At 27.6% G+C, this 15,544-nt stretch overlaps 1 protein-coding gene across 1 annotated transcript; it reads right to left on the bottom strand.

Moving 5' to 3' along the window:
* Nucleotides 1-3,352: 3,352 nt before the first annotated feature.
* LOC110607650 lies at nt 3,353-13,383 on the bottom strand (the record flags this gene model as incomplete). Its single annotated transcript, XM_043961403.1, has 5 exons — nt 3,353-3,665; nt 3,785-4,667; nt 4,822-5,787; nt 6,485-6,559; nt 13,359-13,383. Coding segments are annotated over 5 exons (2,262 nt in total), but the record flags the coding sequence as incomplete, so codon positions are not given.
* Between the last annotated feature and the right edge of the window lie 2,161 nt (nt 13,384-15,544).

Raw genomic sequence — 15,544 nt, 5'->3', positions numbered from 1 at the left:
GGACTTAGTCTCTGACTTATAAACTTTTTTAATTTCACAAGGCATTCTCATCTGTAAGCTCCTTCCGAGCTGGGCTAGCTGCACTCGTGAGTTCTGTTTCATTACTTTATTAATGTGAGCTCGGGCGCACAGCCTTTGCTGAGTAATAGTAAGTCAGATCATGTACCTGTCTCGATGATGAGCAGGGCTCATTTTTCTACCTTTAGTTCTATCTTGACAGAGGCTGGAGCTGAGGTTTTATTTGCTTCGTGTCATTAGATTTTCCTCGGATTGCCCCTTTACTTCCTCAATATTTATTACATGAATGGTGAGGGAGTAAATCCCTATGCTTCATTTGTACTTGCACGGCTTCTTTTTAGGTGATTTTACTTCGCTTTCTGGTTGTGAGCTCGGATGTCCGGTTCTCCTCGAGGTGATCCTTTGTCAGTCGGTGCAACTTAATTTGCGTGCTTCACTGGGATAGGGAGGTCGACCTTTGTCGTTTTCCTTCTTCTTGGGTTATTCTTGCTAAATGTTTGTTCGTGATAAGCTGACTCGAGCTGTAAGCACAGTCCTTTGCCTTCGTTTATCCTCCTATGTGTTCCTGCATTTATGGGCTTTTTCATAGAGGGAGCTCGGTTCTCTGTTATTCCCTCTATACTTATCTTCATTCTACCTGAGTGTTTCATGTTGCGAGTCTATCCGAGCTGGAAGCTCGGTCCTTTGCTCTTTGCTTAGGCTTTTATGCCTACAGCCCGTGATGTTTCTTATACCCTTGAGTGTTTTCCAGGCTCTTTGCTGTTTAGACCTCTCTCTAGGCTAGTTGAGCCAGTTTAGTGCCAGCGGTCACTTCTCGAGGTCGATGCCTCTTGGCCATTGTGCCCCGAGCTCCTTCGGGAGGTCGGAGTCTGGTTTTTCATTAGTAGCTTAGGACTCATCTTTCGCGTGAGATCGGAGCTGTATTTTTATGAGTTATCCCTGCATATGATATTGGAAATCTTTGCTCTGGGAGGCCCTTAAGACCTTCACCGACCGTTTTTGTTTTATTTTCCCGGGAGTTCTAGGGGATCCCGGTCTTCTTTGTTTTCCCAGGAGTTCTAGGGGATCCAGGTCTTCGTGCTCCGGGAGGTCTTTAAGATCCTCACCGGCCATTTTTGTTTTGTTTTCCCGGGAGTTCTAAGGGATCTCGGTCTTCTTTGTTTTCCCGGGAGTTCTAGGGGATCCCGGTCTTCTTTGTTTTCCCGGGAGTTCTAGGGGATCCTCATGCTCCGGGAGGTCTTTAAGATCCTCACCGGCCATTTTTATTTTGTTTTTCCGGGAGTTCTAGGGGATCCCGGTCTTCTTTGTTTTTCAGGCAGTTCTAGGGGATCCCGGTCTTCATGCTCCGGGAGGTCTTTAAGATCCTCACCGGCCGTTTTTGTTTTGTTTTTCTGGGAGTTCTAGGGGATCCCGGTCTTCATGCTCCGGGAGGTCTTTAAGACACCGGCCGTTTTTGTTTTGTTTTCCCGGGAGTTCTAGGGGATCTCGGTCTTCTTTGTCCAGGAGGTCTTTCTGAGCCCTGTTCTTTCTTTTCTATGGAGGATTATTATTCATAATAATAATAGAGATAATCTCATTGTGTAAACAATGGTGTTGTTTTATTCATTCATGTTCGTCAGAGTACAATGCTTTTCTTTTACAAATATATCAGGGGAAGTACCTCTTTAGGTGCTGGATATTCCAGGCGTGGGGCTCCGGATTTCCTTGCATATCTTCAATTCTGTATACTCCTGGCCTGACCACTTTTGCTATCCTGAATGGGCCCTCCCAGGTTTCTCAAGGCCAGGTCTCCCACCTTCAGACTTCTTTCTCTGACCTTTTGGTTGTAATATCGTGCTGCCCGTTGCTGATAAGCGGTAGTTCGGACTTGAGCTTCTTCCCTAATTTCTTCAAGAGCATCCAGGTTGCTTCTTAATTTATCTCCGTTGGAGCTTTCGCTGCTGAACTGGATTTGGTGTGTGGGGACCAGTAACTCGACTGGGACTACGGCCTCTGTGCCGTAAGCAAGTGCAAAGGGCATTTCTTTAGTGGACGCTCTAGGGGTGGTTCGGAGTGCCCACAGGATGCTGTTGAGCTCGTCTGCCCAATTCGCCTTTGCCCCATCCAGTCATTTTTTCAGCCCCTAGAGGATTGCTCGGTTGGTGACCTCTGTCTGGCCATTGGTTTGAGGATGGGCCACCGAAGAAAACTTATGCCATATGCCCATGTTTGTCGTAAATGCTCTGAAGGTACTGCAATCGAACTGTCTGCCATTGTCTAAGATAAGCACTCTTGGTATGCCAAATCTGCAGATGATATGCCCCCACACAAAATCTATCATCTTGCGAGCTGTGATCGTGGCTATTGCTTCCGCCTCTGGCCATTTTGAGAAGTATTCTACAGCCACCACTACGAATTTCCTCTGCCCCGTAGTCTTGGGGAAGGGTCCCAGGATGTCAATTCCCCATTGCGAGAAAGGCCATGGACTGGATATGCTGGCTTGAGGAGTGGCTGGAACTTTGATGGCGTTAGCAAATCTTTGGCATACGTCGCACCTTCGGACAAACTCTTCTGCTTCCCTTTTAACAGTGGGCCAATAGTACCCTTGCCTGAATATTTTATTGGCTAACGTCCCTGCTCCTTCGTGGGCTCCGCACATTCCCCTGTGTATCTCTTCCATCACCTTCGTAGCCTCTTCCGGACTCACACATCGGAGCCACGGGCTGGATTTCCCTTTTCTGTATAAGGTCCCTCTTATTGCTTAGTAATTGGCAGCGCGAGCTACTATCTTTCTGGCTTCATCTTTATCCTCGGTGAGCTTTCCCTTTTCCAGGTATTCTAGGTATGGGGTCATCCAAGTCGGGCTTTGTTTCACCTGCAGTACCGTGTTTGTTTTATTAAAAGCAGGCATATGGACATGCTGTATGTACACTTCATCGGGGAGCTGTTCTAATTCTTCTTTGGACAATCGACTAAGCAGGTCTGCTTCCTTATTTTCCTCTCAAGGTATTCTTTGAAATCTGATGGTAACTTCTCGACTTGTGAGCTCGGCTTCTATAGTTTTTACTTTAGCCAGGTAATTCTGCATGATGGGGTCTCTGGCCTGATATACCCCTGTTACCTGGTTGATCACCAGCTGAGAGTCGCTATTCACCTCGAGATCGGTTACCCCTACCTCCAGGGCCACCAACATCCCATTTATCAGGGCTTCATATTCTGCCACATTATTGGAGGCCTTGAATTCTAAGCGTAAGGCGTAGCAGACCTTAAAATCCTTTGGCCCCTTAAGCATTATCCCGGCACCGCTGCCCTCGGTGCCTGACGCTCCGTCTACATACAACTTCCAGTTAAATTTTTAGGACAGTTCTCCCTCACTTCCCCTTCTTGATATTTCTGAGGATGATCCTCCCCGCTCCTCATTGAATGTGCATTCCGCTATGAAGTCAGCCAGAGCTTGAGATTTTATAGCTGTTCGAGGTCGATACTCTAGGCAATAAGGACTAATCTCAATGGACCAAGCTAGCATCCGGCCTGAGGTCTCCAGTCTATGTAGAATCTTCTTCAAGGGTTGATCTGTCATTACTACTCCCTGGTGGCTTTCCAGATAAACCCTGAACTTTCGGACTGCCAGTAGTAGAGCGTATGCTATCTTCTCAATATTCAAATATCTGACCTCGGCATCTTTGAGCACCTTGCTGACATAGAAAATAGGCTTCTGCTCTCCTTCTTCCACCCTTACCAGTACGGCACTGACTGCTTGTTCAGAGGCCGCCAGGTATATCAGAACCTTAAATGCTTAAATGCTTCAAAGCAACAATAAGACATTTCTATATGCTTATCCATCCTTCCCCTTCTGATCAAAGCAGGATCAAGCTTTTCCACATAATTTGTAGTGAACACAATGATTCTTTCTCCTCCACAAGCTGACCAAATTCCATCAATAAAATTCAACAGCCCAGATAAAGTTACCTTGCTGCTTTTCTTGTTTTCAGCTTCCTCTTCCTTTTCCTTTTTGGAAATTGGATCTTGCCCCTCTCCATCTTTATCTTCCTCTTTCTCCTTTGGCTTTCTCTGACCTGTAAGATCCAGAGAGCAATCAATATCTTCAATAACTATTATAGACTTGCTCGTCGTCTCGATCAATAGCTTTCTGAGCTCAGAATTGTCCTTGACTGTAGTCAACTCAAGATCATAGACATCATAGTTCAAGAAATTATCCATGGCAGCTATCATAGTTGATTTCCCAGTTCCTGGAGGACCATAAAGGAGATAACCACGCTTCCAAGCCTTCCCAATCTTAGCATAGTAGCTTTTCCCCTTGCTGAACTTGACAAGATCTTTCATGATTTCTTCCTTCTCCTTTGTTGCCATTGCCAAAGTATCGAAACTTGCAGGATGCTCAAACACCATATGGCTCCACTTGGTAGCTTTCCATCCATACCAATTATTACTGGGATTGTTGGTGTAGAGTTTTCTTTGCCGATTCTTGACAGCAACAGCCTTCCCTTCTTTAATAACATGATCTATATAAGAATTGGTGATAACATTTCTGTAACGTCTATGAACTGTGAGCTTGAAATACCTCCTGCCTTCAGTGATAGGGTAAAAAGAAAAGGACTGGGTTTGTGGGGTTATTTTGTTTGAAGACCACCAGATTTTAATCCCATTAAATTAGGACTTCTGAGAAGCTCATGGGGTATGGGTCCACTTAGATTGTTCTTTTGTAAAAACAGAAAGAGCAATGATGAAGAATCGAAGCAGGAAGGATAGATCCATACAACCTATTTTTTGAGAGATCTAAAAAGACAAGTTCGGTCTGATTACATAGAAGTCTAGGAATTGGACCGGATATCTTATTATTGGATATGTAAAAAAAAGAGAGGCTGGAGCTATTCACCAAGTCTACACCTACCATCGCACTGAAGTTGTTGTTTTTCATATCCAACATCGTCATGCTTCTCAAGTTCATACCCTGAGGAAAAACGTTCCCTTGAAAATTGTTGTTTGATAGAATCAGTGTACAATTCATGGTACAATTTGCGAACAGAATTCTTGGCAATTCCCCCAAGAAATTATTATGGGATAAATCCAAAATAGATAGTGGCGTCTCACTGATTGAAGAAGGAACATTACCACCGAAATTATTCCTCGACATGTTTATATATTCTAGTCTTGGGAGGACCAATCCAAACTCCTTCGGCAGCATACCAGTGAGATTATTGCTCGAAATATCTAACTCAACTAGACCATGCTTGATATTGGGCAGTTGAAAAGTTCCTGTGAATGAGTTGTTCCTCAAATTTATAACTCCTAAATTGGAATTATTTTGTAAGATCCAGGTGGGGAATGTTTCAACCAACTTATTCTGAGAAAGATCAATAAAGCGTATGTCATGCTGGTAACGAAGAAAGCTAGGAATTGCTCTAGTTCTCACATTTAAGTTGCAATTTGATAATTGAATGTAATTGAGTTGAAATGCAGGAAACCATGTTGGATTTTCTGTTTCCAGTTCTAGCCTGCTACTTCCAGGAGAGAGTATAAATGCTTCAAGTTTTGAGTGGTTGGCCAAAGCGCTAAATGAGAATGAGCCTTCAAACTCATTGCCAGAAAGAAGCAAATACTTGAGGGAGGTGAGTTCAGAAACAATAGATTGAATGTTGCCACTCAACTGATTGAATGACAGATCAAGAAATTGGAGGTTGGTCAAGTTGCCAATACATTCTGGAAGAGGGCCAGAAAGTCGATTTCCTTGGAGATGCAACTCAACGAGACTTTTCAGTACACATAATCCTAAGATAGAAAATATTGATCAAATGAAAAAATTTTTTGAAGAAAAATTTAGAATTTAATTAATGCCCAAAATATATTTAACTATTATTTTGTGTATGATATCATTGAAAATGTTATTATATTATATTTAATTATGCTATTATTAGCTTACCTAACTGAATATAAATAAGTATTTTTTTTATATATATTCTTTTATATATCTATTTGTGAGTAATATTAGTAAAAGAATAATATTTAATTTTATAAGTAATAAACGGGTAGATTATCAAGGAATAACTCTGAGTGATTTTTTTTTCCTATCATTCTATTTGCCTAATGTTTCAATGTATTATAAAAAAGAATAATTTTACTGAAAAATTTTTAATTTTTGGTGATGTTTTCTAGCTAGAGTTATTTCACTCTACACGTTTATTTTATGGAATTATTTTAATCTTTTTGATAATTATTTTATGACAACATAAATAGATTTTTTGGAAATAAAAGGGAGGAAATATTCAATTTAATTAATTTCATTATGACATAACTGCAATTTTTATTTTATTTTTATAATATTTGTGAAATTAATATCAAATGAAATCTATAAAAAATGATTTAATTAAAAAAATATTGTTCTTATATTAATAAAAATATGTCAATTGGTTTATTCGTATTCAATAATAAAAATAACATAGGAGATGGGATATGAAAGTGAAGTTACCTGCTGCTGAGAGGGAGCTGTTGAATTGATTATAACTCACATCCAGCGTTTTCAAATTTTTCAGATTACTTAATTCTGCATCATATGAAATTGAAAAAAAATTAAAAAATAAAAAGTGAATATACACTAGTCATAATTTTCATAATATACTAATATATATTTCATAATTTTCTAATACATATTATATTGCTTAAAATTAAGAGATTTTAACTTTTATGTGATTTTAATTTAACATAAAAAAATGAATAGAGTATAGTTGAAAAATATTATTTTTATTTTTATCTTTACAATGTTTGTGAAATTAATGGCTGAATTTTTTTTTTTTTTTAAATATAGTTCCATATTAAAATTAAGGATTGGCATGTGTTGGCCCTGCATGACTTGAGTTCGTAAATCCCGAAAACGAAAAATGTCTCCTATGTGAAAAGGGGCAGCATGGCTTTGTTTTGGCAGTATACAGTTTTTGGAATTCCTAGCTCAATCAAAAAATTATATTGGAATCAAAAGGACAAGTACAATTGATGTTATAAGGATCCAATCGATTCAAATGAAATTTATGTTTTGGCTAAGATATTCTGTTGATTGGTTTCCAGACAGATCTAGGAATGTGAGAGATGTCAAATTGCCAAGGCATCGTGGAAGAGAGCCTCTAAATTCATTAAAGCTGAGATCACACAATTGAAATTTGGCTATATTTCAGGTAAAACTTACTTTGCTTTGGTAAAGAGTCACTAAGTTTATATAGTATAAGTCATATAAATATAATGTTTTCAAAGAAAGTGAAATCCACGTATCTTTCGGAGTACATCTAGTGAAAGTATTACTTTTTAAATTCAAAATTTCTAACCTTTTAAAAGTCGAAAACTCTGTATAATCAAAAAAATTAGATTGACTAATCTAAATAGTGAAAAGATAACGTTCTAAATAAAATAATTGATATAAATATTGATTTTTATAATAAATTAAAAATAAATAATAACATTTTATGTAAAATAAACTAAAATTAATCCTAGAGAAAATGTTTATGTTATTAACCCTACCTTATTAATAACAAAATTTTGTTTATCCATTTCACTTATATATTATTTTAAAGAAATTAAATTCTAAATTGCAATATTAATTTTTATTGCAGCACTAGACTGATTTAATTCATTGCTGATATAAATTATATAACATTTTGAATATAATATTATAGATTTAAAAAATGCTTTTTAAACATTAAAAAATTGTGAAATGTTATTTAAATTTGATAAACTTAAAGTATTATTTTTAGATTTTTAAACTTTTATAATTCCTATTTAAGAACTTAAATTTTAAGAAATAGGTAAAGCAATAAAAAAAAACCAACATCATTAAATCTCTATTTAAAAAAATATTGGATATTAAACGTATATTAACAAATAAATTTAATATTTAAATTTTAATAATCGAGTTTTAAAATAAATATGGTATCTTATACTGTTAATAAATGAATAAAGCAATTAAAAAATTTATGAATATTTATATTTTTTTTTTTGAAATGGATAAATATTTATATTTAAATTTTATGAAAAATCGGTTACTTTAATCCTAATTATAAAAATAAGTTAAAAAGTTTGGAATTTTTGGTATTCTAATAACTAAGTTTAAATTTCTAAAAGTTCTTGAACCCATGAAGCTAATAAGACGTGTAAAATAATATGACTGTATATTTTATTATTATTTTTTTATATGTTTATAATAGTCTTTCAGTTATTTTGCAGGTAAACACTTATTCAATTTAAAAACAATTGAATAAAATTGTGATTTATATTTTATTTATCTTAATTTTTTATTTAAATTAATATAAAATTTATGATATACATAATTTATATAATAAATTTTAATAAATAATATTACTTGAAATGAAGACAACTTTTTAGTTTATATATCATTTTGTAAAATCATATGTAAAAACATTTGAAAAACTCATTTATTTTTAATGAGTTAATTTGAAAAACTCATTTATTGAAGAACTTGAAGAATTTAACATTTTTGGATATAAGTTATAACTGTTTCAATGGCATCCTATCTTTTAAAGGTAAAGATTAAATCTCTTAACTTTGTATTTATAAATTGATTTCTTTAAAAAAAATAAATGAATTTCTCAAATGTTTTTATATATGATTTTATAAAACTATATATAAACTAAAACATTTCTCTTCACTATTATATATATTATATATATACATAAATTCATATTTTGCATTAAAATAATATAATTGAAATCAAATTTTAAGATAAATAAAATGTAAATCATAATTTTATTAAAATGTTTTTGAATGAAATAAGTGTTTAGCTACAAAATAACTAAAGTTTATGCTAAAAAAAAAAAGTAATTTTTTTTATATAATTTAGAAATATAATCTCCAGTGTCATTATTTTTTTTATTAAAAAATAATTTAATAAAATTGTGATTTATATTTTATTTATCTTAATATTTTATTTAAGTTAATATGAAATTTATGATATACATAATTTATACATAATTTTGTAAAACCATATATAAAAACATTTGAGAAATTCAATTATTTTTCATAAAAATAATCAAATTTATAAATGCAAAGATAAATTACACAAAGGAATTTAAAGTTTACATTTAAATGATAGGGTATTATTAAAACTGTTATAACTTATATTCAAGAATTCTAAACCCTTCAAATTCTTTAATTCTGCACAAATAGCAAGAAAAGAAAGAAAAAAAATGAATGAAGTTAATAGAATGTAGTGGTAGAATGAATGTAAAGAAAACAATTTTAAAAACCAAATATACCTTGAATAGGAAATGAACCTCCCATGTAATTGTCACTAAAAATTAAAATATTGAGTGATGTAAGAGCTCCCAATGATGATAATATGTTTTTATTAAAACTATTCCAACTAATGTCTAATTTCTTCAATCTTTCAAAACCTGTAAACCAGTCAAGGGTAATGAGAAAAAAAACATACTCGACTTGTTTTCTCAAAATGACAATTTAATCCAATAATTTTAGTTCTCATAGTTTATTAACTTACACTTTGTCTTATATTTCTTATAATTTACTAAATTATCTGAAACTAAAATTTTATACTAACAGTATTAATTTGAAATATTAATATTAATTTTTGTTAGTATATATTTTATTTAAAAAATCTCAATTTAAAAATTGATTTTGTGAATTATATAACAAATTATAAAAATTATTAGTTTATAAATGCAAAGACAAATACTTAATTTTAAACAAATAGCAAAAAGTATAAATTTAATTTCACATGAATTTATAATATAAATATATAAAATTTTATATAAATTCACTTACAGTTGAATCTAAAAATTCAATTTAAATAAGTATTAAAGCGAATAATTCCAAGAGTCAAAGAACTTCTATTATTTTAACTAAGAAAAAGCTTTGAAAATATATTTAAAATTTTATGTAATTTTTAATTATGTGTATTTTTTTAATTCACATAACAAATAATAAATATTCATCGATTTTAATATTCTTAATTTAGCCTGCTTTATATATTCATATTAATTGGAAATCTTAACCTATAAATTAATAGTGATGATGAACAATGTTAAAAAAAAATAATGTCACTGGAGATTATATTTCTAAATTATATAAAAAAAATTACTTTTCTTTTTAGCATAAACTTTAGTTATTTTGTAGCTAAACACTTATTTCATTCAAAAACATTTTAATAAAATTATGATTTATATTTTATTTATCTTAAAATTTGATTTCACTTATATTATTTTAATGCAAAATATGAATTTATGTATATATATAATATATATAATAATGAAGAGAAATGTTTTAGTTCATACATAGTTTTATAAAATCATATATAAAGACATTTGAGAAATTCATTTATTTTTTTTTTAAAGAAATCAATTTATAAATACAAAGATAAGGGATTTAAACTTTACCTTTAAATGATAGGTTGCTGTTGAAATAGTTACCACTTATATCCAAGAATATTAAATTCTTCAAGTTCTTCAATTCTGCAGAAGTAGCTGGACAAAAAACAAAATGTTGTGTTAGAATGAATGTAAGGAAAATAAATCCAAGATTAATCAAACATACCTTGGATAGGGAATGAACCATTCATTGTATCAAACATGTCACTAAGAATTAAAGTGTTGAGTGATGTAAAAGCTGCCAAGGATGATAATATGCTTTTATTAAATCTATTCCCACTCATGTCTAACTTCTCCAATCTTTTAAAACCTGCAAAATATTCCGCATTTAAGTAAGAGTAATGAAAAAAAGTCAATTTTTTTTATCAAAATTACAATTTAATCTAATAATTTTGATTGTCATACATATATATATTTCTTATTTATATATTCAATCCTCATAAATATTATATATACTAACTTCTTATATTATTTTCGGTGATATTTAATTTTATTGGAGCTTCTTCGATTAAAAAAATATTTTATAAAATTACGATTAAAGTTAATGTGATGATCATTTTATTCAAATTTATTATTAACTGTAATTTGAATGATAAAAAATAATTTTAATTATCTCTCAAATTTTATTTTATCAATAAAATGGCATTTTAACTAAATTTTTTATTTAATTTAAAAATATAATATATATTATGCCTAGAGTATAATAAATATAATGTTTTTATTATTTTTCAATATGAGTTGCACATTAAATTTGTAAGAATAACTCTATTAAAATATATACGTATATAATTTATTCATTAAATATGTTTTAATATAATAAAAAATAGGTAAAATGAGGTGAATTGAATAATTCATCTTATTTTTATACTTTAAATAAAAAAATTAGCGTGCTTGGCATTGCTTATTTATGCAAATAAATGAAAAATATCAAATTATCTAAAATAAATGCTTTCTCTTTTATAGATTTTGTCTATATTTTTTTATTGTCATAAAATTATTATTAATTTTTTTTACATCATAATAATATATAAATTAACTATTATAATTCTATTTAATTTTATTTTATTTTAAAAAATTCTAAAAATATCTTTTGATATTTAATAAAATTTAATATATTTAAGAGGGATATAATTGAAAAGGTTATAAAATCACTATTTTTTCTTAATGAGTGTGAAAACAAAAAAATATTTAATTTGTATTTTTTAAAAAATATTTTTTACATAATAATTTATTTTTTATTATTTAATTCTAATCTAAAAAAAAAATAGTGTGCTCCGCATTATAAACAATAGATTACTGCTTATTTTCTTAAAAAAAAATAAAAAATAAAAAATTTATCAAAGTGTACAAACAAGTAAAAAAATCAAATTAACTAATTTATTAATTAATTTGATGAAGATTTTTACAATAAATAATGAAAATTTTAAAATTCCTATTTAAAATGTACTTTTTTTTTACAGACTCATATATATTCAATAGGTATATAAATTGTAAATGAGAAAAAAATATACTCTGTTTTATAATTTTTTTTAATTTACTTTTCACACATTAAAAAAATATAATTTTTTATTAATTTTTTAATTATATTCATTTTAAATACATTAAATTTTATTAAATATTAAGAGATATTTTGAGAGATTTATTGGAAATAAAATAAAATTAAATAAAATTATAATAATTAATTCATATATTATTATAGTCTAAAAAATAAATAATAATTTTGAGATAGTTAAAAAAAATTGATAAAAATTATAAGAAGAATGGAGTATTTATAATATACAACCTAAACATTTCAAAAAAAAATTCTTAAAAATTAGAATAGTAATTAAAATTATATTTATTATATTTAGACATATTATATGTATATATTTTAAATATAAATATAATATAGAATCTATTCGTTCTATAATTTGTATCTATTTTTTTAATTGTTGTAAATAATTATTTATTTTATTACTATAATAACATATAAATGAATTATTATAGTCCTATTTAATTTTGTGTTATTTTTAAAAAAATTTCAAAATAAAATTTAATATTTAATATTTTTAAGATGGATATAATTTGAAAAGTTAATATAAAAAATTGTTTTTCTTAATATATGTAAAAAAGATAAATGAAGTATTTATTTAATAAATAAATAAAAATATTTAAAATAAAATATGAGAAAGTAATATTATGATGAATTTTAATAACTAATTTGTTTCACTTTAAACAAAAGGAACTAATAATAGTGTGAAGAAAACAATTTCAATAATCAAATATACCTTGATTAGGAAATGAACCTTCCATGTTATTGCCTTTGAGAATCAAAGTGTTAAGTGTTAAGTGATGCTATTATTGAAACTATTCCAACTAATGTCCAACATCTCTAATCTTTGAAAGTCTGTATACCATACAGCTTGTATGTTATTTCATAACACAATTAATTAATTAATCACTTTCACATAATTAAATTGCAAAAAAATAAATGCCTTGAAATATTATTATTCATTGTGATTTAAATAATAAAAAATAATCTTAATTATCTCTCAAATTTTATTTTATTAATAAAAGGGTCTTTTAATTAATTTAAAAATATAATTCATTCATTAAATATGTCTTAATATAATAAAATAAGATATAGGTAAAATAAGGTGAATTGAATAATTTATCAAAAATTTTTACATTTTAAATTTTGTAGGAATTTCTTTTATTAAACTATCTAATTAATAGATTACATCAATACAATGATCACTTTGTTGAAATTTATTATTAACAGTAAGAATAATTCAATTAAATATTCATATTTATAATTTATTTATTAAATATTTGTTAAGTGTAATAAGACATATGTAAATTAAATAATTTATCATCATTTTATAAAATCGTATATAAAAACATTTGAGAAATTCATTTATTTTTTTTAAAAAGAAACCAATTTATAAATATAAAGATAAGAGATTTAAACTTTACCTTTAAATGATAGGTGCTGTTGAAATTGTTACCACTTATATCCAAGAATGTTAAATTCTTCAAGTTCTTTAATTCTGCAGAAGTATCAGGACAAAAAATAAAATATTGTGGTAGACTAAATGTAAGAAAAACGAATCCAAGATTAATCAAACATACCTTGAATAGGGAATGAACCATGCATTGAATTAAATATGCTACTAAAAATTAAAGTGTTGAGTAATGTAAGAGCTCCCAATGATGATAATATGCTTTTATTGAATCTATTCCCACTAATGTCTAATTTCTCTAATCTTTCAAAACCTGCAAAATATTTCTCATTTAAGTAAGGATAATGAAAAAGAAAAGTCAAATTTTTTATCAAAATTACAATTTAATCTAATAATTTTAATTGTCATACATATACATATTTCTTAATTATATATTCAATCCTAATAAATATTATATGTAGTAACTTCTTATATTATCTTCAGTGATATTTAATATTATTAAAGCTTTTTCGATTAAAAAAATATTACGATTAAAGTTAATGTGATGATCACTTTATTTAAATTTATTATTAACTGTAATTTAAATGATAAAAAATAATTTTAATTATCTCTCAAATTTTATTTTATCAATAAAATAATATTTTAATTAAATTTTTTATTTAATTTAAAAATATAATATATATTATGTTTAGAGAATGATAAATATAATATTTTTATTATTTTCCACATGAGTTACACATTAAATTTGTAAGAATAATTCTATTAAAATATTTATATATATAAATTATTCATTATATATATCTTAGTGTAATAAGACATATATAAAATGAGGTGAATTAAATAATTTATTTTAAATTTTTATATTTTAAATAAAGAAATTAGCATGTTTGGCATTACTTATATGTGAAAATAAATAAAAAAATATCAAATTGTATAAAATAAATAAAAAATTATTAAATTAGGGCTTTTAGAAAATAATTTGTATTTTTTTAAAAAAAATTTCACATAATAAATTATTTTTTATTATTTAATTATAATCTAAAAAAATCACTGAATATATATATACTCATGCAATTCCAAAATTACTTTTATTTTTATTATAAAACATAGAAAATATATTTAAAAATTTAGATTATTTTTAATTATATATTTTTTAATTATGTCAATATATTTTAATATAAATGTAATATATATTCCTTTTATTTTATAATTTTTATTTATATTTCTTTTAGTTGTTCTAAAATTATTACCATTTTTTTCATTATAATAACATATAAATTTACTATTATAGCCATATTTAACTTTATCTTATTTTTAAAAAAATTTTAAAAACATCTATTAGCATAAAATAAAAATTAATATCTTTAAAATAGTATAATTAGAAATTTAATAAAAAAATTATCTTTCTTTATATGTATAAAAAAGAAAAATAAATTAAAATTATGAGACGAATGGAGTATTTATTTAAATATAAAGCGGGTCCATTTTATTAAATAAATTTTAGAAATAATTTTAAAAAATTAAAAATAAGATTTAAGAGTATAGTGGTCATTCAATCAGTAATCAAATATACCTTGATTAGGGAATGAACATTCCATGTAATTGTTACTGAGCATCAAATTGAGTGATGGAAGAGCGGCCAATGATGATAAGATATTATTATTGAAACTATTCCCACTAAGGTCCAACTCCTCTAATAAGATATTATTATTAATCACTTTCATACAATTAAGTTGAAAAAAAATAAATGCCTTGAAATACTATGATTAAAGTTAATGTGATGAACACTTTATTTATATTTATTATTAACTGTGATTTAAATAATAAAAAATAATCTTAATTATCTCTTAAATTTTATTTTGTTAATAAAAGGTTTTTTTTAATTAAAATTTTTAATTAACTTAAAAATATAATATATATTAGCCTAAAGTATACTAAATATAATGTTTTTATTATTTTTCGATATGAGTTATGCATTTAATTTGTAAGAATAATTCTATTAAAATATTTTTATATATAATCCATTCATTAAATATGTTTTAATGTAATAAGATATAGGCAAAATAAGTCTTAAATTTTCATATTTTAAATAAAAAAATTAATGAGTTTCGCATTACTTATTTATGCAAATAAATAAAAAAATATGAAATTGTATAATAAATATTATACTTTATATATTAAGCAAATTATAATTAAGTA

The sequence above is a fragment of the Manihot esculenta genome, chromosome 11 (assembly GCF_001659605.2).
Source record: "Manihot esculenta cultivar AM560-2 chromosome 11, M.esculenta_v8, whole genome shotgun sequence".
NCBI classification, from domain to species: Eukaryota; Viridiplantae; Streptophyta; class Magnoliopsida; order Malpighiales; family Euphorbiaceae; genus Manihot; species Manihot esculenta.
Note: the sequence above shows the minus strand (reverse complement) of the source record. Positions and strands in the feature narration are given on the sequence as shown.